Source organism: Canis lupus, chromosome 5 (assembly GCF_003254725.2).
Source record: "Canis lupus dingo isolate Sandy chromosome 5, ASM325472v2, whole genome shotgun sequence".
Classification (NCBI taxonomy): domain Eukaryota; kingdom Metazoa; phylum Chordata; class Mammalia; order Carnivora; family Canidae; genus Canis; species Canis lupus.
This window is the reverse complement of record NC_064247.1, coordinates 32,720,048-32,744,609: the sequence shown is the minus strand read 5'-3', so window position 1 is coordinate 32,744,609 and position 24,562 is coordinate 32,720,048. Positions and strand designations below refer to the sequence as shown.

Sequence of the window (24,562 nt, the reverse complement as noted above, 5' to 3'; positions counted from 1 at the left end):
ACTCTACATAAATCCCTGGGCGCCCTTCCTTTCCCGCCCCTGTGTTCTAGAACACTCACTGCTCAGTGAGCATATGCACATGTTATCACCTTCATGCCTCTCTCACATCATGTTCTCTACCTGAAATGCCCTCCCACTGCCCATTTCTGCCTGTGGGAATCCTACCCACTCCATAAAGCCCAGCCCCAGCCATTCCCTCCAAGTAGCCTCTCCTAATGTCCTGGCTGGAGTGCTCTGTCCTTCCACTGACCTGTGCTGATGCTCTGTACGCCTTAATTACAGTCCTTATCACACTGACACTTGAATAATGAGTACAATTGACGTGCTTTAGAGTTTGCAAAGTGCTTTAGAGTTTGCAAAGTGCTTTAGAGTTTGCAAAGTGCTTTCACATAGATTTCATGACCTCACAACCTTGAAAGGTAGGAAGGGTCATATCTGCTCCCCAGGAATCTGAGGCCCAGAGAGCAGAGTAACCTGCCTGTGGTGCCGCAGCCCATGAGGGGTAGGGCTGGGATCTCAAGCATCTTCAGGACACCACTGCTGCTGCTCTCTCAGGGACACCTTCACCTTCCCTACTGGGCTGTATCCCTTAAAAGAAAATCCTGTTCATTTCTTTATTCCTCACTTCCCATTCATGACACAGTGGGGTTTACTGAGTGAATAAAGAGAGGACAGAGAGATGGGAGCTCAGAGCAAGACTCAGGAATGATCTTCTTTTTTTTTTTTTTTTTTAAGATTTTATTTATTTATTTCTGAGAATACACAGAGAGGAGAGAGAGAAGCAGAGACACAGGCAGAGGAAGAAGCAGGCACCATGCAAGGAGCCTGACGTGGGACTCGATCCTGGGTCTCCAGGATCAGGCCCTGGGCCAAAGGCAGTGCTAAACTGCTTGAGCCACCTGGGCTGCCCAAGACTCAGGAATGATCTTCAATGAAACTCTAATCTGCCTTCTTAAAATGGAGGTGCTCGCTTCTCACCCTTCAAAACTTTATGTTTCTTCTTTCCCACCAGGACCCTGTAGGTGACCCCTCCACACACACACACACACACACACACACACACACACACACAAAGGCTTTTCCCCTAAATTTTGTCCAGCTCTTATGTGGTCCCCACCCAATGAGAAATAAAGGTCCTGGAGTGCCTGGGTGGCTCAGTGGTTGAGCGTCTGCCTTTGGCTTAGGTCGTGATCCTGGGGTCCTGGAGCCTGCTTCTCCTTCTGCCTCTCTCTGTGTGTCTCTCATGAATAAATAAAATCTTTACAAACAAAACAAAACAACAACAACAACAAAAACAAAGGTCCAATGCTCTAGCTCCTGATCTTCTCCCATAGTTGAGGACACAAATTTTCTACAGCTCTCCCTACCCCAATCCTCTTCCAAGGTTTGTAGGCCTGGACCTCCTCCCAGGATTCTATACTTCACAGAGACAGAGCTTCACAGCCACCATGACTCCTTACCGGGCAATGTCAGCATCAAAAGAAGAGACAGGGGGGTTGAGACGCTGATAGCGGCGAATAAAAGAATCCTTGTTGATCTCCCAGATCTCCCGATACAAATCCCAGGTCTTGAGGTAATTCTGTAGTAGGCTTGCGTTGTTGGTCACGCCACTGCTGATCTGGGCCTGGATCTTCTTGATGTCCTCATCTCGCTCTTCAAGAACCAGCAAAATGTTTCTCACTCACTTACAGCCCAACCCAAGCTCCAGCCTCTGTGCTGGCCACGGGACCCTCCTCACCACATCCCAAAAGAAATTTGGCTCAAACATGAACATTAATGAACAGAGGGAGAGGTGGAAAGTAAAAATAAGACTCCAGCCTAGGATTCAGATGGGCACCTCCTATCCTGCCCCAGTCCCAAACTCATCCTTCCTAATCTCCCACCCTAATCCCAAAGTCCTTGAGCATTGGTCTCCTACTCTCCACTCTGACTGCCACCCTTGCTCCCTTCCCCAGTCTGGTCCCTGATCTGGCCCCAAACCTGGCCTTCCCAGCATCATGTGTCTGGAAACATCATGTGTCCCAGCATCTTCCCTGGCCTCTCCTCCTGGCTCTGCCCATCCCTAAGTCTCTGATGCCCCTGCACCCAGTGCCCTCCCCACTGCCCACTCACCCACGATTACATGGATGGGGTCACGATGAAACTTGCGCTTGATGAGAATTTCTGGGAGGTGGCGGAAGACAGAGATGGTGGAGAAGAGGTGGTGGCCAATGTCATTGACTACACCTGCCAGAGTCTGCAGAGTTGGTGAGAATTCCACCTGGGGGGCAGGGGACACAGGGGAGAGAGCCTTAGCCTGGCTGGAAGAGACCAGCCTCAGGGCTGGTAAGGTTGAACACCTCAGAACCAGCCCTGGAGGGGCCATAAGATGAAGTCACAGCTAAGGGCTGAGGTTAAGGGTTGAGGGAAACTGAAAACAGAGTCTGAGAGTTTTGGAACATGAGGAGTAAAGGTCCTCACCTGTGCCACACCTCCCTGCGTGTCATTCTGCAAAATGACCAGGACTTGGAAGAGTGGGTTGGGTGTGGTCTTTCCATCCCCATTGATGGCCTTGGACAGTTCTAGTAGCGACCACTTCACATTCAGGCGTAGGGCATCCTCCATCATGTGGTCCAGCCTGATTGTGTACAGCATCCACTGCTGCTGAATCTGGGTGGAGAGGGAAACCCTCAGGGGAGATGGGGCAGGTCCTGGGGAATAGGAACCAGCAAGAGGGGAAGGAAACGAGCTAAAGAAAAAGGTAGGATTCTGAGTCCCAAAGGAAGAAGGTCTGCAAGAATGAAGGCTGGGTGCACCCAAAAGTAGAGCCGGGCATCTGAGAAGCACCCACCAAAAGTAGGAGGGAAGAACCGAGAGAAAGTTCTGATGGCACCAGGGGCCTCACCCAGCCCCAAAGCCTTGACACCAGGACCCCCCACCTCAGGGCCATCATTCTTGAAGACTTCGTAGGAGTTGGTCATGATAGCCACCACATCCTGGTGCAGGCTCATCAATTTCTGCTGCACAGCTGTCCGGTGCTCCTGCTGGTCCTCCTCAAATTCCAGGTCTCTATACACCCGCTTGTTGCTGATGTGCACCAACAGCGTCTCGGATATCTCTTGGGCTCGCCAGCCAATGGTCAGAGTGGAGGCCTTGAACTCATTCACAATGGTCTGCACCTAGAGGCAGACCACACACATGGGTGTGGGAGGGGTGCTCAGTTTGGGAAGGAACCCTCTGGGCCTAGTTCTAGCCTCCCACCTGTCCTATCACTAGACTTGCTGAGATTAGAAATAAAAATAGAAGTCCTGGGGCACCTGAGTGTCTTAGTTGGTGGAACATCTACCTTCAGCTTGAGTCATGATCATGTGTTGGGCTCCCTGCTCAGCGGGGAGTCTTCTCCTCCCTCTGCCCCTCCTCCCGCTCATGTACACTTGAGCGTGAGCACCTCTCAAATATATAAATAAAATCTTAAAAATAAAAATAAATAAAAGCCTTCCATAAGCACAGTTGGCTTCTTTCCCACCACCCCCTGGTCTCTCCAGCACTAGCCAAGACTCAGGTACTGATTATCCATGCAGCGACCTTTGGGTGAGCCTCACCAACCTCCAGAGGCCCATGATTGTGACCCACCTTGCTGGCGTGTATACGGCATTCTGTGATAAAGAAGGCACTGGCCCCCTTCAGGGCCCAATGCAGTTTCTTGAGTCCAGGGTGGATCTTCTTATCCAGGAACCGGATACGTTCTTTGAAGAGGGCCTGCTCATCTGGGGACAGCATGGCAATGATCCTGTGCATGAGAGGAGACCAGCAGCTGGCGGGACAAGCTCTACAGGTCTCTCCTCCACAACAGGAGACCTGGTGGAGAACTCTGGAAGCTCACAAGGCTGAACTGTGCTTTCCAATAAAACTTCTGGTGGTAGTGGAAACACTCTACAATTTGTGCTGCCCACACATAGTCACCACTAACTGTGTGTGGCTGTGGAGCACTTGAAACGTGGCCTGTGCCAATGAGGGACTCAATTTTAAAATTTTCTTGAATTCCAATTAATTAATTAAAATAGAAATAGCCATGTGCAACCAGTGGCTGCTATGCTGGACAGGGCGGTTCTGGACACCCAAATAAGGATGCTTTCTCCACTCCTTGCTCCACCCACTTGGACCTTAATGGGGCTGAGAAAGGCACTCAACCCAGAGCAAAGCCTCACTCCAGAGATAAGTATCAAGGGTACTAAGAGAAGGGGTCCCTGTGTGGCCTCGATTCAATGAAGCGGATGTTATCTCGTGCCCACAATCTTAATGCCCCCCCCTTCACTCCTAGAAGTGACCCGGGCCCACAGTACACATGGTCCCAGTGCCCTGTGAGGTTGGAGAGGACCTGGTTTGGGTTGTTTTGCCCTCTACCCTGAAGCTAGAAGACAAAAGTGCAAGGGACAGGAATAATCACAGGGCCACATGAGAGAGTAGGAGAAAGAATTTTCTTGAGATGGTAAAAAGTAAAGGATAGATCCCACAGGAGATAGATGACATCACGGGACAGATAAGACGCAGACGAGGCCCAGAACACACGCAGAAGGCCCGCTGAGGACTGCAGCCTTACCGATTGTAGTCTCGAGCCACCAGTAACAGGTTTTCCCGAAGAATGCGCAGGTCCTCTGCACGCTCGGCTACGTTCATCACATAATGGGGCGTCTCAAAGAGCAGCCGTTCCCAGTAGTCAATCTCCACAAAGAGAATCAGCAGGGACCTCAGGGAAAAAAGAGCCAGGCAACTCTGGGAAATGCTTTGGGGCCTGGACAGGAGCCAGCAGGGGCACCAGGGCAGTGGGCCAGGGAGGCACGGAGAGGGTTAGACATAGGAAATGAAGCAACGCCTCCAGGTAAAAGGAGGCTGGCTGGACTCACGGACCTTTGCTGCCCTCCCCAAACCATTACAAGAGGAAAGGGGGTTCTGGTGTGTTTAGGGCATAAGCTCCCTTCCAGGCAGATTGGAAGTTGAGAGGCCAATGGCTAAGGAGCAGAACCAGCATCCTCAGCCGGCCATGGAGACAGTGGAGAGGCCACTCCATTCCACTCCATTCCTGGCCACTCCATGCCCAGGGTGGTGTCTCCAAGTGTCTCAGGAAGGGGAGGTGGGACCGCAACACCAAGGTTGTGGAAATGGTTCCCCACCTGTCCCCTGGCCCCCCTCCATTATTCTGCACAGTTAAGCAAGTACCCTCCTCACCCCAGCATTAGATGGAAGTCTTCTTGTCTGGAGATGCTTTGCAGAGACAGGCAGACAGAGGGTCTTGGACTGGGGACCCCAAGTCCAGCGGAAGGAAGAAGTGTAGTGAGAGGAGGGGGCGTGACGGGCCCATGTGCACACTGAATGTTAAGACCACCGGCCTTCTTTCCCACCCAGCAATGGGCACTCGGGCAGCTCTGACCAGTGTCCAGAAAGAAGTCTGGAAGACGGTTTTCTGTGACCTCTGGCCCAGCTGAGAGGCGAGTCCCAAGGATGGTGACCTCAGGAGTCCCCTCAAGACAGCCCACCGGATAAGCCTGCAGTGAAGCTCACAGGTGATAAACCCCACGACCTGTTCAGGAGAGCTCCCAACCACTCTCCAGCTCCCTGCCCTTGAAGATGGACAACCAAGGATCACAAAACACTGGGCTCTGTCCTTACCAGCAGAGGAAGGTAGAAGCCAAAGCAAACAAACAGAAGCAAAGCAACTATGAGGAGAGACAAGGGGACAGGGGCCATGCAGAAGGATAAGGGCCATCCCACACCAAGAAAAAAAACTAAAAAAAACCTGTGAATATCCTGAGAGAGAGAAAAGAGACAAAAGAGCATCCATGACCCAAACCCCAGATGCTACAGAAGGGAACACCTGGAGAGCTCTCGGAGGTTCAAGAGGATAACAGGATGTTAACAAACCAACAAACCCATTAACAATGAAATCAACAGAAATCTCTTGGAAAGTAGAGAAAAAGACACAGAGATGGAAGGCAGAGAGGACTCTTCTGAATAAAGGAATAGAAAACCCTCCATTAATAATGTTTCTAGTAGGGCATCTGGGTGGCTCAGTGGTTGAGCGTCTGCCTTTCGGTTCAGGGTGTGATCCTGTGGTGCTGGATTGAGTCCCGCATTGGGCTCCCTGCAGGGAACCTGCTTTTCTCTCTGTGTCTCTCATGAATAAATAAATAAAATCTTTTAAAAATAATAATGTTTATATTTATATTAATTATATGTTGGAATGAGAATATTTGGGGCAATACTGGATTGAGGATTAAAATCGCTTTCAGCTGTTTCTTGTTCCTTTGTTAAATGCAATCCCAGAGAAATCTGCATTGCTCACGTGGCTGTCCTACCCAGGGAGTTCTGGCCCTTCCCTCCCGGCTGTCAGGCTGTCACTCCCGTGTCCTGCATCCGCCACTTCAGAGATCAGCCCTCAGACACCCCTCCCCGCCTGAGCCCAGCTTCCTCCTCGCTTCCAGCACTTGCCCTCCCAAAGGACCAGTTCCTTGACCTCACAAGATCTTCAGACCACTGACCACGGGCTCCCTTCCAGCCTGTGTGTCCCCTCCCATCACTGCCTCCTCCTGCACAGACCCTGCCATCTGTTACGTTCCTGGCCCTCCTGCCACTCCTCACTTGCTCTTTAGTGTAAGCCACCTGGCGGAACCCCGACCCAGGCTAAATCTGCTGCCATCCCCCCAGGGTCCTGTGTGGAGCTCCCCACCCTGTCCTCCCTCCTGTTCTCTTGGCAATTGCCAGCAGCACCTCCCCACCCTCTCAGGCCTGTCCTGCCCCATCTCTGCAGAAAGCTCACCTCCTACATCACAGATACAGAATCCACCAGGAGACTCCATGTACTTCAGGCTATAAAACCCAGAAGCCCATGTACTTGTGTCACACCAAGGCTTCACCTGTTTAGGGCAGAAGAGCCCCTCTTCCCACCTAAGGCCAAGGCCTCTTCCTGGGCTCCGTGTCCCAACACAGTTTCCTCCTGCTTCCTCAGACAGCATCCCCTCCCACTCTCCACAACCTGCCGGTTCCATCCCATCAATAGTCAAGGAAGGCCAAGTTTCTAGCATCTTGAAAAAAACAAACCAAAAACGGCCCCCCCACCCTGGACAACATATCTCCCCTGCAGGTACCTTACCTTGCATTCCCCCCCACCTTCTTTAAAGATTTTATTTATTTATTCATGAGACACACACAGAGAGAGGCAGAGACACAGGCAGAGGGAGAAGCAGGCTCTTCACAGGAAGCCCAATGCAGGATTCCATCCCAGAACCCGGGATTGCGACCTGAGCTGAAGGCAGATGCTCAACTACTGAGCCACCCAGGCGTTCCCACACTCCCCTTTACTGTGCACCTTCCATACAGAATTGTCCTCACGAGCTCCTCTGTCCCGAAAGCTGCCCCCTTCGCCTGCACAACTGACTTTGTCAAGTCTCTCCAGGACACCTTGTCCCCAAACCCCGCAGGCCTCCTCGGGCCTGGGCCTCCCTCCTCTTTCCACAGGCCTTAACCTCGTGCTGGACTCCACCCTGCCTTGCCTTCCTCGGACATGCTCTTGTGCTCTGCCCTGCCTTTCAGTACAAGGATACTTCTGTTCTAGAATCCCTTGGAAATCCCACCCAGCTAAGCCCTGGAGACCCCGGGGAAGAATCTGCTTGCCCTGCACTTCCCTTCAATGCAGGCTCCTGGATGTTCTTCACATCCAGCGCTCTCCCTGGGTGATCTTGTCCATGCCCATGGCTTCAGCTGCCTTCTAGAAGCTGCTGACCCCCCAGATCTACTTGGCTTAACATGAGCTCTAGACTTGTATGCCCAACTGCCTTCTAGATGTCTCCCCACCTTGGCCTACAAGCACTTCCCATGTGTCCAGAAACAAACTCATCATCTGCAGAGCAGATGCATGCAGGGAGCTCCTGTCTCTGTGAATAGCCCTGTCCCACACCCTAAACCAGAGCCAAGTGTCTTCCCTCAGCCTCACCTTCCAGCATCCAACTGACTACCAACTCCTTCAAGTTTTAGAGCCAAGCAAAGTACAGAAATTCTACCTCCAAGGCACCTGTAGCTCAGGCGTGGTGCTAAATGGCAATGGATGCTCAGGTGTACCAAAATCAAAGTTTTCAATATAAAAACCATAACCAGTTAAACATTATCATGGAGGAAAAGAGACCCATGACAATTAAAACAATAAAAATAAAATACAAAAATTAACCAATTAACAAGAATTCTTTATATATAACATTTTTATGCAAATTTATATATATTATGATATCTCTTGTCAAATAGTCAATTTATATGGAAAAAATTATTTATAGACATTTTATATGGATTTAAATACATTGAAAGAAAAATGCTATTCTTGGGTAGAAAGATTCAAACCTTAAACATGTTCATTCTTCTTAAGTTAACCTATAAATTTAACCCAATCCTTGTTCTTATAAAAATAGGAACGGAACTATTTTTGGAACCAAACAGATTGATTCTAAAGTTCTTATGGGAAATAAATATTAAAAATATCCCCAAAAACTCTGCAAAGGGAGAGGAATGAGGTCAATAATTAAAGCAGTTTGGTCCCTTCATATGAACAGACAGACAGAACAGACAGGACAGAAAAGTGAGTCCTGAAATAGACACAACTCTCAATGGGAATTTGTTATGTTATATAAATGAGATCGGGTCAACTGGCTAGTCATCTGGGGATTAAGAAACACAACAACCCAGTCACATGTGCAGTTCTCTCCCTACACCAAAATAAGTTTCACATGGATCAAACATCTACATGTAAAGAATAAAATCATAAAACGCCAGAAGAAAATTTTCAAAATTTTCAAAATTTGAAATTTTCAAATTTTCAAATTTTTGAAAAGAATATTTTCAAAATTAAAAATGCTTCAATTCTTAAAAAAAAATGCTTGAATAAAAATCACATGATTTGTAAAATCTGTGTGGTTTCTCTCTCCCTCTCTCTCTCTCTCTCTTTTAAAGGAAATTGCATTTTTAAATCACAATCAAAAGCCCCACAACCTGGAGTTTCTCATGAAACTCTGGGTTCTGAATATTACTGAAATGCCACTTGGAAGCACATGAGGTAAAAATTCCAGAATATTTTGTGTCTTCTCTACAGGTAAGGACTGAAATAATAATATAAGAAATATTATCATGGGATGCCTAGGTGGCTCAGTGGTTGAGTGTCTGCTTTTGGCTCAGGGTGTGATCCCAGGGTCCGCATCAGGCTCCTTGCAGGGAGCCTGCTTCTCCCTGTGCCTGTGTCTCTGCCTCTCTTTGTGTCTCTCATGAATAAATAAATTAAAAAAAAAAAAAAAGAATATCACATTTGAAGTTTTGTAGAGGGTTATATTTCAAGTGAATAGGCCTCTCTCACATGTGAACGAACAGTAGATCACCAGGCATTTAAGGGAAGTCTCCAGAATAAAAGAGATAAAAGAGAGAGGTCAAAACAAAGGAAAGTTACTTTCAATCTAGGATTCCAAATACAGCCAAATGTCCTATAAGGGGAGGGGAGAAAAAATTGTGGTCAATCACATAAGAACACAAAAAATTTGCCTCCCATGCACCATTTCCCAGAAAGCTACTAAAGAGTGCACTCCGACAAAAAGAGGGCATAAACCAAGAAAGAGGAAGACAAAGGAAACAGGAAATCCAACGAGAGAAGAGGCTCAGCAGGGAAGCTCCAGGCTGATACCCTGATATAGCAGGCCTCAAAACCAACCAACTGCACCGATGCAGGAGGAAAGGGAGTTCTAGCAGGGGTAGCTAAAATATGAAATCCATAACCTCCCTTACCAGTCAGAGAGTGAGGAAAAATATTACCAGTCTGGGAGAATTAACAATAGCAAACAATGTGCTCACAAAAATAGTAAGGCAATTGTCAATTCTGAAAAGGGCAAAGATCAAACAAGCAAGGGAAGACTTAAAACAAAATTCCTCTGCGCGGCAGTAAATGGGACTAACAGAGTCATGTTAAGCTAAACAGTGACCTACCCCAAACTTGCATTATAGCTACACTGGAAGGACAGAGGGGTCTGAGTACATATGGGAACGCTTCTGGCTACATGAACATATCCTCCTGTGTTCTTCAAACTTGTGTGTGTGCGCTACCCAACACCACATCAAAATGTCATCCTGACAAGATTTTCAAAAAACTTTAAGGCATATTGTCAAATTGCAATGCATCAGTCGATGGGAGGAACTTGGAGGATACCATCTTGATGTTGAGCTGGAACCCTAGGAGGAACGCATCCCACTCAGTGGGATGCTCAGTCTTTGCCAGAAGCGTGTCAGTTAATTTCCAGAATGCAAATTTTATTTTATCGATAAATAAAATTTCTTTTTTAAAAAGATTCATTTATTTATTTATTTGACACAGAGAGAGAGTGAGCGCGGACATTGACACAGGGCTCCATCTCACGACCCTGAGATCATGACCTGAGCTGAAATCAAGAGTCACATGCCCAACCGACTGAGCCATCCAAGCGCCCCAACGAATAAAATGTCTTTGAAAAAAAAAAATCCGCCTGGGGAATGATTTCTGTAAGATATTTCATAATTGATCCTCAGAGCAGTGGTCAGGCAGCAGAGGCAAGAGTGAAACAAGCTGAGGTCAGTGTTGACAGCCCAGAAAGAAGTGACCCCATAGAGAAAGCCCTATGTGATGGGGAAGAAAGGAAGAAGCGAAAGCCCTACACACAGAAAGCCAACACACATTCCCGTGTCCCCTCCCCTGCTCTGGGGCACCTGCACTGCACAGAAGGGCCTGCTGCGTACATAGGGATAGCACCCCTCTTCTCAGCCAGGGCAGAGACAACATCTGGGACATATTTGAGTTAAGTCCAATCTGGAAAGCTGCTCTGGCCGTAAAAACGTGGTAAAAGCCAGTTTGGACTTCAGAGTTCAAATATGTGGGATATAAGGTGGATAAGAAAACCCCTTGTGAGATAAAAGAGGTTTTATTAGGGCCTGGAAGGCTCCCAGAACTCAGAGACAGTCGGGTAATTCTGAGAGCAGTCAGGACACTTGAAAAGTAGGCTTATTTCAAGATCTTATCTAGACCTTGAATACAGAAGAGTCAGCCTGATAAAGTCATCTGCACCTCCTTGGAGGGGTGAGATGGTTTGGAAGAGCTGATCGGGTCTTGGATTTCTTTACCAGTCTGATGAACCCAGACTCTCCAAAGTCCTTCCCTGGGATCATGGGTTTGTTTTGGTTTTGGGGGTTTTTTTGTTTGTTTGTTTTTACCATACATAATTTACTGGGTTTGAGGCAGTTTTATCTTAAAACCACAAAAATGTAAAGCAGCTTATAATAGATCCCTCTAGTAAACAACCACCAAGGGACAGAAACACTTGTCTCTGGAAGAAGCAAGTCTCGCCATTATTTGGGTTTCAGTTAAACCCAGGCCATAAATATTTGGCCCAAAGTTGCCTTGTTAGGCTCTACTATAAAGATTACGCAAACAGTACTTTCAATAAATACCTAATGTGTTCCTCGACAGGAGATGATCACAGCAGACAGGAAAGTTTTCTCCTAAGCTTCTCTGACTCAGATGGACACTGCTCGGGCACCAGGCAAATGCACCACTGGGGAGGGATGGGAATAAGCTGTAGAGAGCCCACCCGAAGCCCTCTGGTACAGAATATTCAGAAGCCTTACGGAAATCGCACAACTTATAAGTCCATCAATCCTGAGCTGATTAAGTCACAGTAGACCCAAATTATAGGATGCTATACACCCCAGAAAATAACTACATACTTCTCTACATACAGAATGGAAACCCACGCACAAACCCGACACATACCATTAACCCTTTAAAAAGCAAGTTGCGAAAACCCTGTTTATAATGTGATTCTATTTTGTGTAGAGTGCATATTTTTGATCACCTGGTTATCAAGATTACCTCTAGAGGACAGGGCTGGGTACTGGATTTTCACTGTTTCCTGTATGTACTTCTATATCAATTTTTGTTTTACAGTGAGCATACACTATTTTTATAACTTAAAAATATCCACAAGGACACCTGGGTGACTCAGGGGTTGAGCCTTCAACTCAGGTCATGATCCCAGGATTCAGGATCAAGTCCCACATCGGGCTCCCCACAGGGAGCCTGCTTCTCCCTCTGCCTGTGTCTCTGCCTCTCTGTGTCTCTCATGAATAAATAAATAAAATCTTTTTTAAAATACCCACTAAAGATTTTAAAAATCAAAGAAAACAAATGTATGAAGTAGGGGGTAAAAGAGAGTGGGGGGGGGAAAAGACCAAATCATTAAGCATGGTTGTCTTTGAGGAAACTGTTCTCTCTTCTACTTTTTTGCATTTTGCAAATTTTCTAAACTTGTCAACACTTTTACAATGGGAAAATAAACCATTTTGAAAACTGTGGATGCACAAAACCGTGTATATAGTATGCTACTGTTTATACAAAAGGGTTATTTATGTAACTATATACTCTCGTCGCTGGAATGTTATGCCGCAAACTAGTGACAGACACGGACTCTTTAGAGAGAAACTAAGTCATGGGGTACAGCAGTGAAGCCCGATTGTTCTTTTTCTTTTGAATTTTGTAACATGTACCTTCTGTCACCCCTTGTAAAAGGCTAAAACTTTTCAAAATTAAAACTACTATTTTAAAAAATAATAAAATCTAAAAAACTATTCTATCACCTTGCTAAGTTTGTTTTGAATGTCCTGTGTTCACAGAAGCTTTATGAGGCAATTCTTTTCAAGGGAAAGTAATGTTTGCTGATTGTTGTTTGCTCGTCGTGAGGACTTCCACATATGCCATCTCGCCTTGTGACCTCAGAAAAGGATTTTTGGAGTAGATAAGGAGACTCCAGCTCAGAGGAATTCGGTGGCTTGCCTGAGGTCACAGAGCAAAGCAGATCTGCTCCAGGGTTCAGATTCTGCCCTGAGGACGTGGGGGTGGTCAACCTGTGACACCTCTTGACCTTTGACTCAACCTTTATCTTCTCTCATACTTAAAACGTAAATATGGATCATTAGTGCTAATGTGCTTCTGTTATTTGAACACAATCCTCTGATTCTGGGGGAGAATAAAGCAACTGCTGTTGGGGCTGTGCATGTTTATCCTGGTGTCAATGCAATCACGTCCAACTGTCTTGTCCATTCATCTGTCCGTTGTCTCTCTGAGCACAGTGCCTTTGGAGGCAGCCAGCTTGACAGAGCTGTGTGTCTTGCAGATTCAACAACGTTGTGTGCTTGCAAATGTCTCAGCCCGGGTGATACTGGCCTTGTCTCTACATACAGAATGGAAACCTCCTTGGAGGGGTGAGATGGTGATTCTCAAAATCATAGTGCTGGGGGCCGCTGAGTGGCTCCGTGGTTGAGCATCTGCCTTTGGCTCAGGCTGTGACCCTGGGGTCCTGGGATTGAGTCCCACATTGGGCTCCCCTGCTTCTCCCTCTGCCTGTGTCTCTGCCTCTCTCTCTGCGTCTCTCATGAATAAATAAAGAAAATCTTTCTTAAAAAAATCATAGTGCTGACTTATTAAGCCAGTCTTATATGCTGCTGCTTAGTCGTACCTCAAAAACCCTTGGGCCTTACCAAAGCCACTCTCTGGTACCCCTCTCTAGCCAAAGGCACTGTGGAGGCCAAGAAAAATTAAGGCCATTCCACCTAAAGTTTAGCATTAGCACAAGTACAGCCATCTTAGGCCCCTGTGAATAAGAGCTAAACTTTACTGCAGAATGTCCTCAATGTCCTTGGCAGGGAATCCCATATCAGAAAGACAACAGAGCCCACACCCGTGGTAGAAAGTCCCATATTAGAATGAGAACAGAGCTCAAGGCCCTTAAGCCCCATATCAGAATGTAAACAGAACTTGAGAAATTCCTCCACCCCTTCTGAAAATCCCCTAGACCACCCTATAAAAAACCCAGCTGTAACCCACTTTGGGGTCCAAGTCCCTGCTCTGCTGTGTCGGGTATACTTGGACCCAAGCTCGAGCTTGCTAATAAACCCTCGTGCGCTTGCATCAGTGTCGGCTCCTTGGTGGTTTCTCAGATTCGCAATCTTGGGCACAACAGGCAGATCTCCAACTTGCTCCATCTCTGGCCCTTTCATGAATGCTTCTGCCTCCCCTGACACACAGCACTACTTCTCCACCTTTGCTTCCTTCCTCACCCATGGCACGTCACCTCACCCATGGCAGCTCCATCTCCACCCAGGTCTCCTCTAGGAAAAGCCCTCCAACATGTGCCCAACAGATCAGGGCGTCCTGTGAGTTGAAGGCCCATGTGAGGAGCAACAGCCTAGAAGCTTGGGAAGCAGCTCCTCTTACGGGGCGCAGCTAATGACAACGGGGTGCCAAAACCCATCCAGTAGAAAGTGATTTCCTTCCAATTAGGAAAAAAACTGTCACAAGGAGGTTTGCAATCTCTGTAGACAGATGTCTTACATGGCTCCTTCCTTGTTTTTCTCTTCTGCATCTTCCACAGAACGGAAGCACGGCCTCCAGTTCACTTGCAGGGAGGCAGAGGGCAGGGGCTCAGCTCCTGGCACGTAGAAGGCACTTGCTACACAATTTTGAGTAACTTAATACGTGAATTAATTACATCTGAAATAACTGTCACCTGAGAAGGTCCTAACTGTAAAGCTGCAGGAGAGAGCACAACCGGCCCAGACCGCCAGCTCCACCAGTTCTCAGGGAGGCCCGCCCCTTGGCTGGAGGTCCTCGGGATGCCTTAGCTGGGCCATCACGGCCATCTAGTGGCAGGACACCTACATCACTGGGTTAATGGGTTCCTGGGGGCTGCTTTTTCTGCCGCTGTTACTCTGGAGATACACTCTAGAATCAAACATAGGCAGTGTGGGTACACCTGTTACAGCCTGAGAAAGAGCTTGAAACAAGGTGCGTGGAGTAGAATCTGGGTGGCTCAGTGGTTGAGTCTCTGCCTTTGGCTCAGGTTGTGACCCCAGGGTCCTGGGATTGAGTCCCGCAGGGACCCTGCTTCTCCCTCTGCCTGTGTCTCTGCCTCCTTCTCTGTGTCTCATGAATAAATAAATAAAATCAAGAAAGAGAAAGAAGAAAGAAAAGAAAAGAAAAGAAAAGAAGAAAAGAAAAGAAAAAGAAAAGAAAGAAGGAAGGAAGGAAGGAAGGAAGGAAGGAAGGAAGGAAGGAAGGAAGAAAGACAGACACATGGAAACAAGAGAAGGGAGGGACAAGCAGAGGGAAAGTAGTCAGCCTGGGTCTCCTACTTGTCAAAGTTGACGTCCAGCATGCCTGCCTTCTCCTGGCTGATTCGTAACAGTGGTGTGTCCAGCCGCCGAATACAGTCCTTGTCCAGCGTTAACGTCCAGTCTTGGAAGGTTTTTCGAACTAGTTCATCGATGGCCTGAACCATCTGTTGATAGGTATGCACACTCTCCTCTCCCGTACCAATGTGGGGCAGGAAGTGAGCGCTGGAAAGACACTGAGGGGGAGGGACAACAGGTGGCCAGAGCCCATGTGCCCCCCACCTCTATGGTCCCGTCTCCCACACCGCACACCCAATCCACAAGCTGTGTGGCTCGCCAGGGAGACCTCCTCTGACCACTCTGGGAACAGGACGGGCTGCACAGCAAAGTGAGAGGAGGAGACCAGGGCACAAGACAAAAGGCGTCAGTGGCACAAAGGGGAGGCACAGGGATTTGGCTCAAGAGAAGGTGGCAAAGAAAGTAAATTATAGGAGGTGAGGATTTAAGCGGGTCGAGGTTGAAAACCAGTATGAACCCTTGGTCCTAGCTCAGCGCTCAGGGAGACACCATATTCTTACCCAGAGCCAATGACATGACAGCCAGCTCCTCAGTAGCCTTAATCTACATTCCCCAAAAGGCCTTTTTGAGGGTTATTCCTGTTTCTGGTCCTTCCAGGACTAGGCGCCCTAAGGCCCCATCCAGGTCTCTGGATTGTGAGGTTATATTCCTCTTTGGGTGGCCCGGTTTCCCTGAGGTGACCCTCCTCCTCCTCCTCCTCCCCACTTTGACAGGAAACACCTCCACTGACCCAGACCACCAGCCACACTGGCCACCGCTGTGCATCCGAAGCCAGGGCCACCTCACCCAATGGCACCTGCCACTCCCCAGAGCCCCACTTAGTCTCCCATCATGGAAAGTCCCCGGGGAAACGCCCTGGACAGCGGGGGGCAATAGAGGGTGGCTACCCTGCCAGCATGTGGCTCAGCCTGCAAACTCCACCTGCTCTCTGAGAACAAGTTTTGGGGACAGCCAGGTGCTCACATTCATGACCCTGTCGATGCGATGCCGCAGGATCCGCATCCAGTGCGCCTGCCCAGAGTACTGGGCCATGTAGGGTTCCAGGTAGGGCCATTTCTTGTTCACCTCACGGTTCACCAGGGCCAGCTCACTATTGAACAGCATGTAGAGATCCACTGCCTTCTTGTCGTAGGTTCGCTTGATAGCCTAAGGAAGGAGAGAAAGAACCTGACAACATGGCCTCGGGTGCGGCTTCCCTCCGGGGACTCATGCTACACCCGGTCCTGGCCCCGTGGAAGGAGGCCTGCTCCCTAGTGATCCGCAAGCAAGGGGAGCAGAAGGAGGACTGAGGCTCTTGGGGAAGAGCAGGAATGGGGTTGGAAACAGGAAGCACCGAAGAAGAGGGCGGAGGAGGCAGGGGAAGTGGCGGGGGGCGGGGGCAGGGGGAAGCACCTCCCGCGTGGCGAGCCTGTGGAAGGTGTCCAGCAGCAGCACTCCTTGCTCCACATCTCGGACTAACTCGAAGGCGGAGGTGATCAGGTTCTGAGTCATCACCTCCAGGTCCTTGACTCCAGTGCGAAACCTGCACCATTAAGGAAGCGTGGAGAGGAGCGCACACCCTTGGTCATCCTCTGAGTAAGAATCCCGGGTGCCCCAGACCCAGAGCTCCCTCCGTGCCAGCCACAAAGTGCATCATGTGCATTAATCATTTGCTCCTCAAGACAGCACAGTGAGATGGGTCCTATCAATAGCTTTATTTTTTAGATGAAGAAACAGAGGCTCTAACTGGGGGAATAATTTGCCCAGGATCGCCATCGCCCCCAGTCTGTGGCAGAATGGGGACTCTGGCCCTCAGAGCCTAACGGACCCTGGCTCTGAGCAGTGGCTCCTTCCCTGCACTCTCTCCCGCCTTCCCCATCTCGATCTGTCACCTCCAGGCTCTCCTTTGGACTCTGGCCACTCCTCCTGCGTGGTCTCCACGCCTCCCTCCCCTGCAGCACTAAGCCCCGGGATCCTCACACCTGTTGTAGTCTTCATGCCAGGAGGTGTTCTTGACATCCAGGATGCCCCCGCGAACAGCCCGCAGCATCTGCAGGTTCTTATAAAAGATATCCTCAATCTCCAGCAAGTTCCGTGTTATCTGGGGCCCCTGGGCGCCGAAGAAGCAAGGAAGGGGAGCTTGCTTGCCATCTTCCCAGCGAGCAAAATGGTACTGGCAGTCACATACCTGAAACCAAGTCGGTGTGAGGACTCCTGCCCTCTTTTCTGACCTGGTGGGTCCTGAGCTCTCAGGATTGGCTTAAAATGTCTAAAGACAGGGGAGGACCCGCCAGGTGCCAGGTGCTGCTGAGGTGAGTTTTGGCCACAGAATGAGCTATGAGATACCAGGGTTGTGATAACAGATGACAGTCTGACAGAACAGGACGGTGGCAGCGGCTCACACAGCCACACAGAAAGAGCTACAGTGGAGAAGCTCCCTGCTGACCCTCTGCCCCTCTCTCCCAGCCCCTGGCCAGGGTCTGGAGCCTGCTGTGACACCCCCACCCCTCACGACGGTCTGCCCACCTCAATGAGGTCCTTGCAGCGCTGCACAAAGGCATCCACCTGGGCAAATATGCTGGTCTGGTCCAGCACCCAGCCCCGACTGGAGAACCTGTGTTCGGAGAAAAATGGACCAAATCACAAGTTGGGGCACGACATATCAACCTGTCTGTGGGAAGCTAGAATCCAGAGTCCTGGGTTTGGGGGGTCTTAGGGAAGGAGACCCCAAGAGGCAGTTCTCCTGAAGAGCCGAGGCAAGAAAGGCAAGATGAGAAGAACCAGAGAGGAGATAAAGCACCTCTGGTCTAGAAGGTTTATACATGATGGAATTTCAGACTTCCAGGCCAAGAGTGGAAGAATAAACCAGAAAGGATTCTTGGAATCAGGGTAGAGAGGTTATGAGACTAAGGAGAACCAGGGTCCAGGGGCTAGAAGATCTGCATCCAGAGAGAAGACTGGGATCTGTAGGCTTTTAAAAAGTGCAAGTGAGAGGAGTCCCATCTACAGTCATTAGGAATGGCAGGGGTAACAGATGGGATGGTGGGGGACATGCGTCGTACTGGGTATGCATCTGCACAGCCCGTAGGTAGTGATCTTTCCAGGCCTGACAGCAGGCGATGCAGCCCTGGAGCTCCTCCTTGCTAGAAGTGACGTGGCCCTCAAAGATGCGGTCCAGGGAGATGGCATGGCAGCACAAGCGGATGATCTCATTGCTCATCTGCAGAAGGGGCCAATGGCCTCCAGTCACAGCCCAAATCTCCGACCCCGCCTCGGGTCTCAGCCTCCCAGTCTTGACCTGGCTCCCCACACCTACCTGACACGGGCCTTTGCTGCCGGCTGTCGGCAACCCCGTGAGGGTCTACCCATACTGTCCCCAGCTCAGCTCACCTCCCAGTGAGCGCTCAGCTCAGGGACCCACCTCGGTCACCTCAGATGACATTCGGGCCCTGTGCCTCAAAAGCTGGCTCTCCTTCCCAAATCTGCGTCTCACTCCCTGCAATTTCCACCTTGGGAAATGAGCAGAAGGGAGTCGTCCCCTCCTGCATGGCTCAGCCTGGGGTCTGTCCCCCCTGCCTCCCCCACTGCGCTCTACTGCCTCGCCTTCTCAAAGGCCCTCTTCCCACCTTGGCTACTTCTATCTGGAAGCAAGCTGTCCGGCCCAGGCCCCAACCCAGAGCACAGAGCACGCTGGGGGATGAAGAAGCAGGCAGAGAAGTCCGGGAGCCCTGCCTGACCCCCCCAGGCCACTCCTCAGTGCCTTTCAGCACATATGTCCCCCTGAACGCCTCCCTGTCCTTCAGCAGATCAGAGCTGCCCTTTGCCCCGGCCCCACAGACACGCACCTTTCGGAAGAGAGAGGTCAGTCTCTCCCGAGTGTTGTAGTGGGGAGAGTTGACCCAGATGATGCGGATGAGACTAATCAACTTGGGGAGCTTACTGGAGATGTCCTTAGGCCGCATGTAGGCCAATTCCTGGTAGGGCTCCTTCAGGATTGACAAAAACGTCAGGTTGGATTGTGCTTGACGGGAGCCATCCTGGCAATGAAGAAATGCTGGCAATGGACTTGTCCATTGGAGAGAACTGGTTCAAAGCAAGCACTGCTTACCCCTCTGGAAGCCTGGCCTGACCTGCCCCTCTCAAAACCTAATACCAAGCATCTCAGGCCTCCACGGACCCTGGGGACCCCACCTATCTGCTCTCATTCTTGTTCTAGTTCCAACCAGTGTCCTGTCTCTTCTTATGATGAGTCTCAACCCCCCGCCCCACTAGACTGAGAGTCCCCAAGCTCAGGCTTGTGTCCACTCCTCCAGTTTCTCCAGCTGAATTCAGAACCCGGCACAAGGTAGGTGCTCAACAGCTATTGATCAGCTGATGGAACAGCCCTCCCATCCACCCCCGGTTTCACCCCATGCCTTTGGCCACCCTGTTCTCAACCAGGCTTCTAGACGTCTCCACCTCACTGAAGCTGTTTCCTTACCATCTAGCTCAAAATCCTGCCTGGGAGGAGAAATCCTCCATGTCTAAACTCCACAGGTCACTGCAGCCTTCTCTGTGATCCCAATGTTAACATAATCAGCTTGCCATACTTTATACCAAATTTATTTTTTATGTGTTCATCTTGGCAATTCTCTTGGTTGGACCCTATGGGTTCCTCTTTGACCCCATGCCATCTGGTGATCCTGTTTTGTGTAAGCCTGGTTTTCTGAGCTAGACTGCAGAGGTTGGGCTCATGGAGGTTGGACTCCATGTGTATTTGTCGATGAACTGAGGTCTCCCTAACAAAACTATGAGCTCCTTGGGACCCTGTGTTCTACTACTTTTGTACTCTTACCCCAAGTGCAAGTCCAAACATTAGGATCTATCTTTGCTGTTGAGGATTACGCTGGCTCCCTCTTATTAGCACCTGACTAACTACTGTCCCAACCACCATCCATTCTCTGCTAAGCCTCCATCCTTTGGTCCACTCACAAACCTGGATCTGCTGGGCCAGTTTCATAAAAGGTGCCAAGTAGGATGACTTGGCGAGGCGCAGGATGGATTCAATGTGCTTCACTCCCTGCTTCACCAGCTGTTTACTGATGCCAGACAAGTCCATGCATCGATTGTGCCAGAACTCAATCTCCTCCAAAGGACCTAAATTTTCTCCTGTCTCCACAGACTCCTGGGCACTGAGCACCTCCTTTATCTGCCGGGTCCAGTGTATCATGGAGGCTGCAGGGGAGAGTACAAAACCTCTTGCACTTCTTTATGCTGCTTCCCAGTTGTATCCTTTCCTCTGTCACCTATGTAGCCCTCTTAACTCAGCTCTTTTCTCAGCATCTAGCCCTCCCCTCTCCCCCAACACACTGGCAACACCAGCCACTCACTCTCCAGCCGCTGTACCAGCTCTTTGTCCCTAACCACCACCTCGGGTGCCATGTTCATGGCCTCTGCAGGAATGTAGAGAACGGTGTGACCCTCCAGTTTATACCGAGTATCTGAGGAAAAGAACAGACCATGGAAGTTCACAGAAGGGAGAGAGTTTGTGCCACCCTGGTTCCAATCATGATTGATGATCTAGTATGGTGGATTTCAGGAGAACAGGCAAAAGAAACTATGACTCATTGTCTGGTCTGGGCAACCTTTCACAGCAGAAAACTGTATCTGTATTGGAAGGCAAGTTCTGTGCCCTGATATGCTCCACATAAAGGTACCCATTCCATGCCAGGCTGTATTCAGGATGAGTCTCCCACCTGCCTCATTTGCTCTACTGTCAGTGCAGCACCAGAGAGAAACGAGGCACCCAAGTCTTCCTGCTCACCTGTCAGGCAGGCCAAGAATCTATGCAGATGAGAAGCAAAATGATTTCGAATACTCTCAGGCCAGGTTGTGTTTGTAAAGATCTGAGGTGCAAAGACACCACTGAGCAGCCGAAGCAGGGCCGGGATGTAGGAACCACGCATGGTCCCAAACTGCACGGTTGCCTCAAAGTTCTCCGTGGTGATGGGAACTGGTGCGCAGCGAATGAAGTAGACAATCTGGTTCTGGGGCTGCATGAAAAGACAGGGGACCAGAGATCAGTCTCCAGACCCAGCACAATACCCAGCAGAATCTGAGGCATCTGTCAGGAAAGAACTCTGGCTGAGTTCTTTGCCACATTCCTTTGGGGTATCCTGATCCTTCACCAAATGTGTTGCAAGGTGCCTCCTATTTCTTTCAGGGACATAATAACGGAGTCTGTACCCAAAACTGTGGGAAGGAAATGCAGAGAGTAGGCCTTGCAGGTAGGGACTGTGTACTCTGTCCAACTTGGCTCCAGAACCAACACAGTTAACTAGAACATATTAGATGCTCAATAAAAGCTGGATGGGTGGATGGAAGGAAAAGGATAGAACGGAGGAAGCCTTTGAGCTATAGGATAAGTGGGGAGGAGAAAGAATGGAAGTAAGAGGCAACTGTCCAGGGTCTCCCGTTTCAGTTGTGTACGCCTGGTCCCCAAATTTTCATGTACTCTTCAATTCTGTTCATGGTGAGTTTCTGTGGCTGTTGTTGTTTACATCCAGAAATGTATGACCCTCATGTAGCTACGGCTTTCAAATTTCAAGTTTCTGACTTCTACATGCTGAGAAAAGCCGTTCGTCCCTAAGACCAGATCCACCTTTCATGCGTGCATGCTTTTGTACCCACTCTTTCTTTATAATTTATGTAATTTAAAAAACTGAAAATAAAGCACAAAGAGGAGATTAATAATCATCCATCTTCCCACTACCCAGAATTGAATTTTGGCATTTCGAGTGTATTTTTTTAAAAGCTTCACACTATTATTTTCGTTAAAATGATATACATATGTAATACCATATGATTTTACTCATGTGTGGTATTTAAGAAATAAAACAAACGAGCAAAGGGAAAAAAGAGAGAGAGAGAGATAAACCAAGAAACAGACTCTTGGGGCACCTGGCTGGCTCAGTCAGAAGAGTGGATGACAATTGGTCTCAGGGGCATGAGTGCAAGCCCCATGTTGGGTGTAAAGATTACTTATAAAAACGAAATTTTTAGGGGCACCTGGGTGGCTCAGTCAGTTAAGAATCTGCCTTCAGCTTGGGTCGTGATCCCGGGGTCCCAGGATTGAGGCCCCCACATCAGACTCCCTGCTCAATGAGGAGCCTGCTTCCCCCTCTCCCTCTACCTACCACTTCCCCTCATGCTCTCTCTCACTCTGTCAAATTAAATAAAATCTTTTAAAAATAAAATAAAGGAGAAGAATAAATCAAATGAAGCCTCATCATTTAAAAAATAACATACATAGTTTAGTTATAAATAACTGAAGCAATACAAAGGAGTACAGAGATAAAAACTAAACTGTCATCTAAAACTCCACCAGCCAGACATTAATGCTGTTAACACTACAGAAAACATTATTCCAGACATCTTTCTATAGATCGACACGTACAGAACAAATCGATTAAAAGTTATTTCAAAGTAGGATCACACTATTTTTGATTAAAAGTATTAGATTTAATTTCACTTGGATTTCATAGAATAAAAGGACTCTGGTGTGAATAAGATACAGGCACCCCTGAGCTTCAATAAGTATTTCTTCACCTGCGAGAGAGATTTCTTTCTGAAAGACCCCTTTCTAAAGTTATATGAGATTATTAAAAATACTGAGTTTCAGGGGCACCTGAGTGGCTCAGTCTTTTAGCATTCAACCCTTGGTTTCAGCTCAGGTCATGACCTCAGGGTCATGAGATCGAGCCCTGTGTTGAGCTGTATCCTCAGCCACAAATCTGCTTCTCTCCCTCTGCTCCCCACCCCAAACTCGCACTCTCTTAATTAATTAAATATTTTTTAAAATATTGAGGCTCATTTTCCACTACCTTCCAATGTTAAGTCCTAGTGACTCACTGCTTTGAGAAATAAGAACACTAGCACCTCATACCCTCCCTCTTGCTCAGCACTGCTCAGTGTTCATTATACTGTTACATTTACACTGTCCAGGCTGGTAGCATTTGCATTTCACAGCATAATCATAACACCAGTGGTTATTTAGTATTAGTTTTTATTTAAATGAATTGAATGTTCGTAGAAGCTCTATTCCTGAGTTGTTTACTTGGTTCACTTTTTTCTTTTTTTAAGTGATTTTATTTTTAAGTGATCTCTCCACCCAATGTGGGACTCGAGCTCACAACTCCGAGATGAAGAGTCAAGCGCTCCATCCACTAAGCTAGCCAAGCACCCCTGCCTGTTTGGTTCATTTCTAATGGATAGATATTCCACGGGTGATATTATTTTTGTTTTATAGAGTAGGGTTCTTTCAAGATTGAAAATGACTGCTCATTAGTGGCCTTTGTATTTGACCATCTTGGCTGAGAATAAAATGCTTGGGGCACACGGTCCTCCTGGAGAACTCTGTGAAAGTATTCTTCTGGGTGATTGGAGAAGTCTGCCACCAGCTAATGTCTCCTCCTGCTAGACAATTTGCTTTTTTGACTAGAGCACTAAGTAATTATTTCCCAAATTTTTATTTTGAAAGCAATTTCAACTCCTAGAAAAACTGCAAGAAAAGTGTAAGTGAACAACACACTTGAGTCACTAATCTTGAGTCACTAATTGTTGACATTTTGCCCTATTTGTGCTCAAGTTCACTCTCTTACTCTCTCTCCCTCTCCTGGCTGAGCCATTAGAGAGTGAGCAGTAGACACCATGTGATATTGCACCCTTAAATACTTCAGCATATAGCTCCAAAAAATGAGGATATCCTCCAACATACCCAATCCTGTAAATGCCACACTCAGAAAATTGAACTTCATACAATACACAATACATATTCAGCTTTCCCCAATGGTCCAAATAACATCATTTACAGCTGTTGTTCGCCACCCAGGATCCAGTCTGGGATCACACATAGTCATGTCTCCTCAGTCCCCTTGAATCCTGTACAGTCCCTGAGTCTTTGTCTTTCTTCCATGGCACTGATCTAACAGTCCAGGCCAATCGTTTTCCAAAATGTCCCTTAATTTGGATTAATCTGATTGTTTCCTCGTCATTAGATTCAAGTTGAATATTCTTGGCAGGAAAGCTGCATAAGCGATGCTCCTAAAGAATTAATTTCTTTGAAGTTTACAGCATACCTAAGATGTGTCTTGGCATTAAACATGGTGTAACAGAATTTTTGGGAGAAAGTACATTATTTCAATTCCCAGATTCAGTTCTTTCTGTAGGTCAGGGAAATGCTTTGTATTTTATCTTTACATTTACACTATTTCATTAGTTGGTGCTCTATATTAGATCGCCTTGTCTTATTAACTTTTCTCTAATTATGTTG

The 24,562-nt window shown here is 48.2% G+C and overlaps 1 protein-coding gene across 3 annotated transcripts in view; it reads right to left on the bottom strand.

Annotated features, from left to right (window-relative positions):
• DNAH2 (dynein axonemal heavy chain 2) overlaps window positions 1–24,562 on the bottom strand; it is an 87,619-nt gene that overhangs the window by 52,591 nt on the left and 10,466 nt on the right. For all 3 annotated transcript variants that reach the window (XR_003128317.3, XM_025428482.3, XM_049110163.1), the window contains 16 exons: window positions 21,056–21,284; window positions 20,622–20,732; window positions 20,228–20,466; window positions 19,098–19,289; window positions 18,315–18,472; window positions 17,779–17,866; window positions 17,235–17,440; window positions 16,666–16,795; window positions 16,237–16,419; window positions 15,217–15,431; window positions 4,580–4,726; window positions 3,613–3,769; window positions 2,919–3,158; window positions 2,461–2,649; window positions 2,113–2,260; window positions 1,461–1,653 (listed from right to left, as the gene is read on the bottom strand). Coding sequence is in view for 2 of the 3 variants with exons in the window: in XM_025428482.3 (XP_025284267.3) it covers window positions 1,461–1,653; window positions 2,113–2,260; window positions 2,461–2,649; window positions 2,919–3,158; window positions 3,613–3,769; window positions 4,580–4,726; window positions 15,217–15,431; window positions 16,237–16,419; window positions 16,666–16,795; window positions 17,235–17,440; window positions 17,779–17,866; window positions 18,315–18,472; window positions 19,098–19,289; window positions 20,228–20,466; window positions 20,622–20,732; window positions 21,056–21,284 (2,825 nt within the window). In the remaining variant the exon portion in view is untranslated. The remainder of the gene's footprint in view (window positions 1–1,460; window positions 1,654–2,112; window positions 2,261–2,460; window positions 2,650–2,918; window positions 3,159–3,612; window positions 3,770–4,579; window positions 4,727–15,216; window positions 15,432–16,236; window positions 16,420–16,665; window positions 16,796–17,234; window positions 17,441–17,778; window positions 17,867–18,314; window positions 18,473–19,097; window positions 19,290–20,227; window positions 20,467–20,621; window positions 20,733–21,055; window positions 21,285–24,562) is intronic.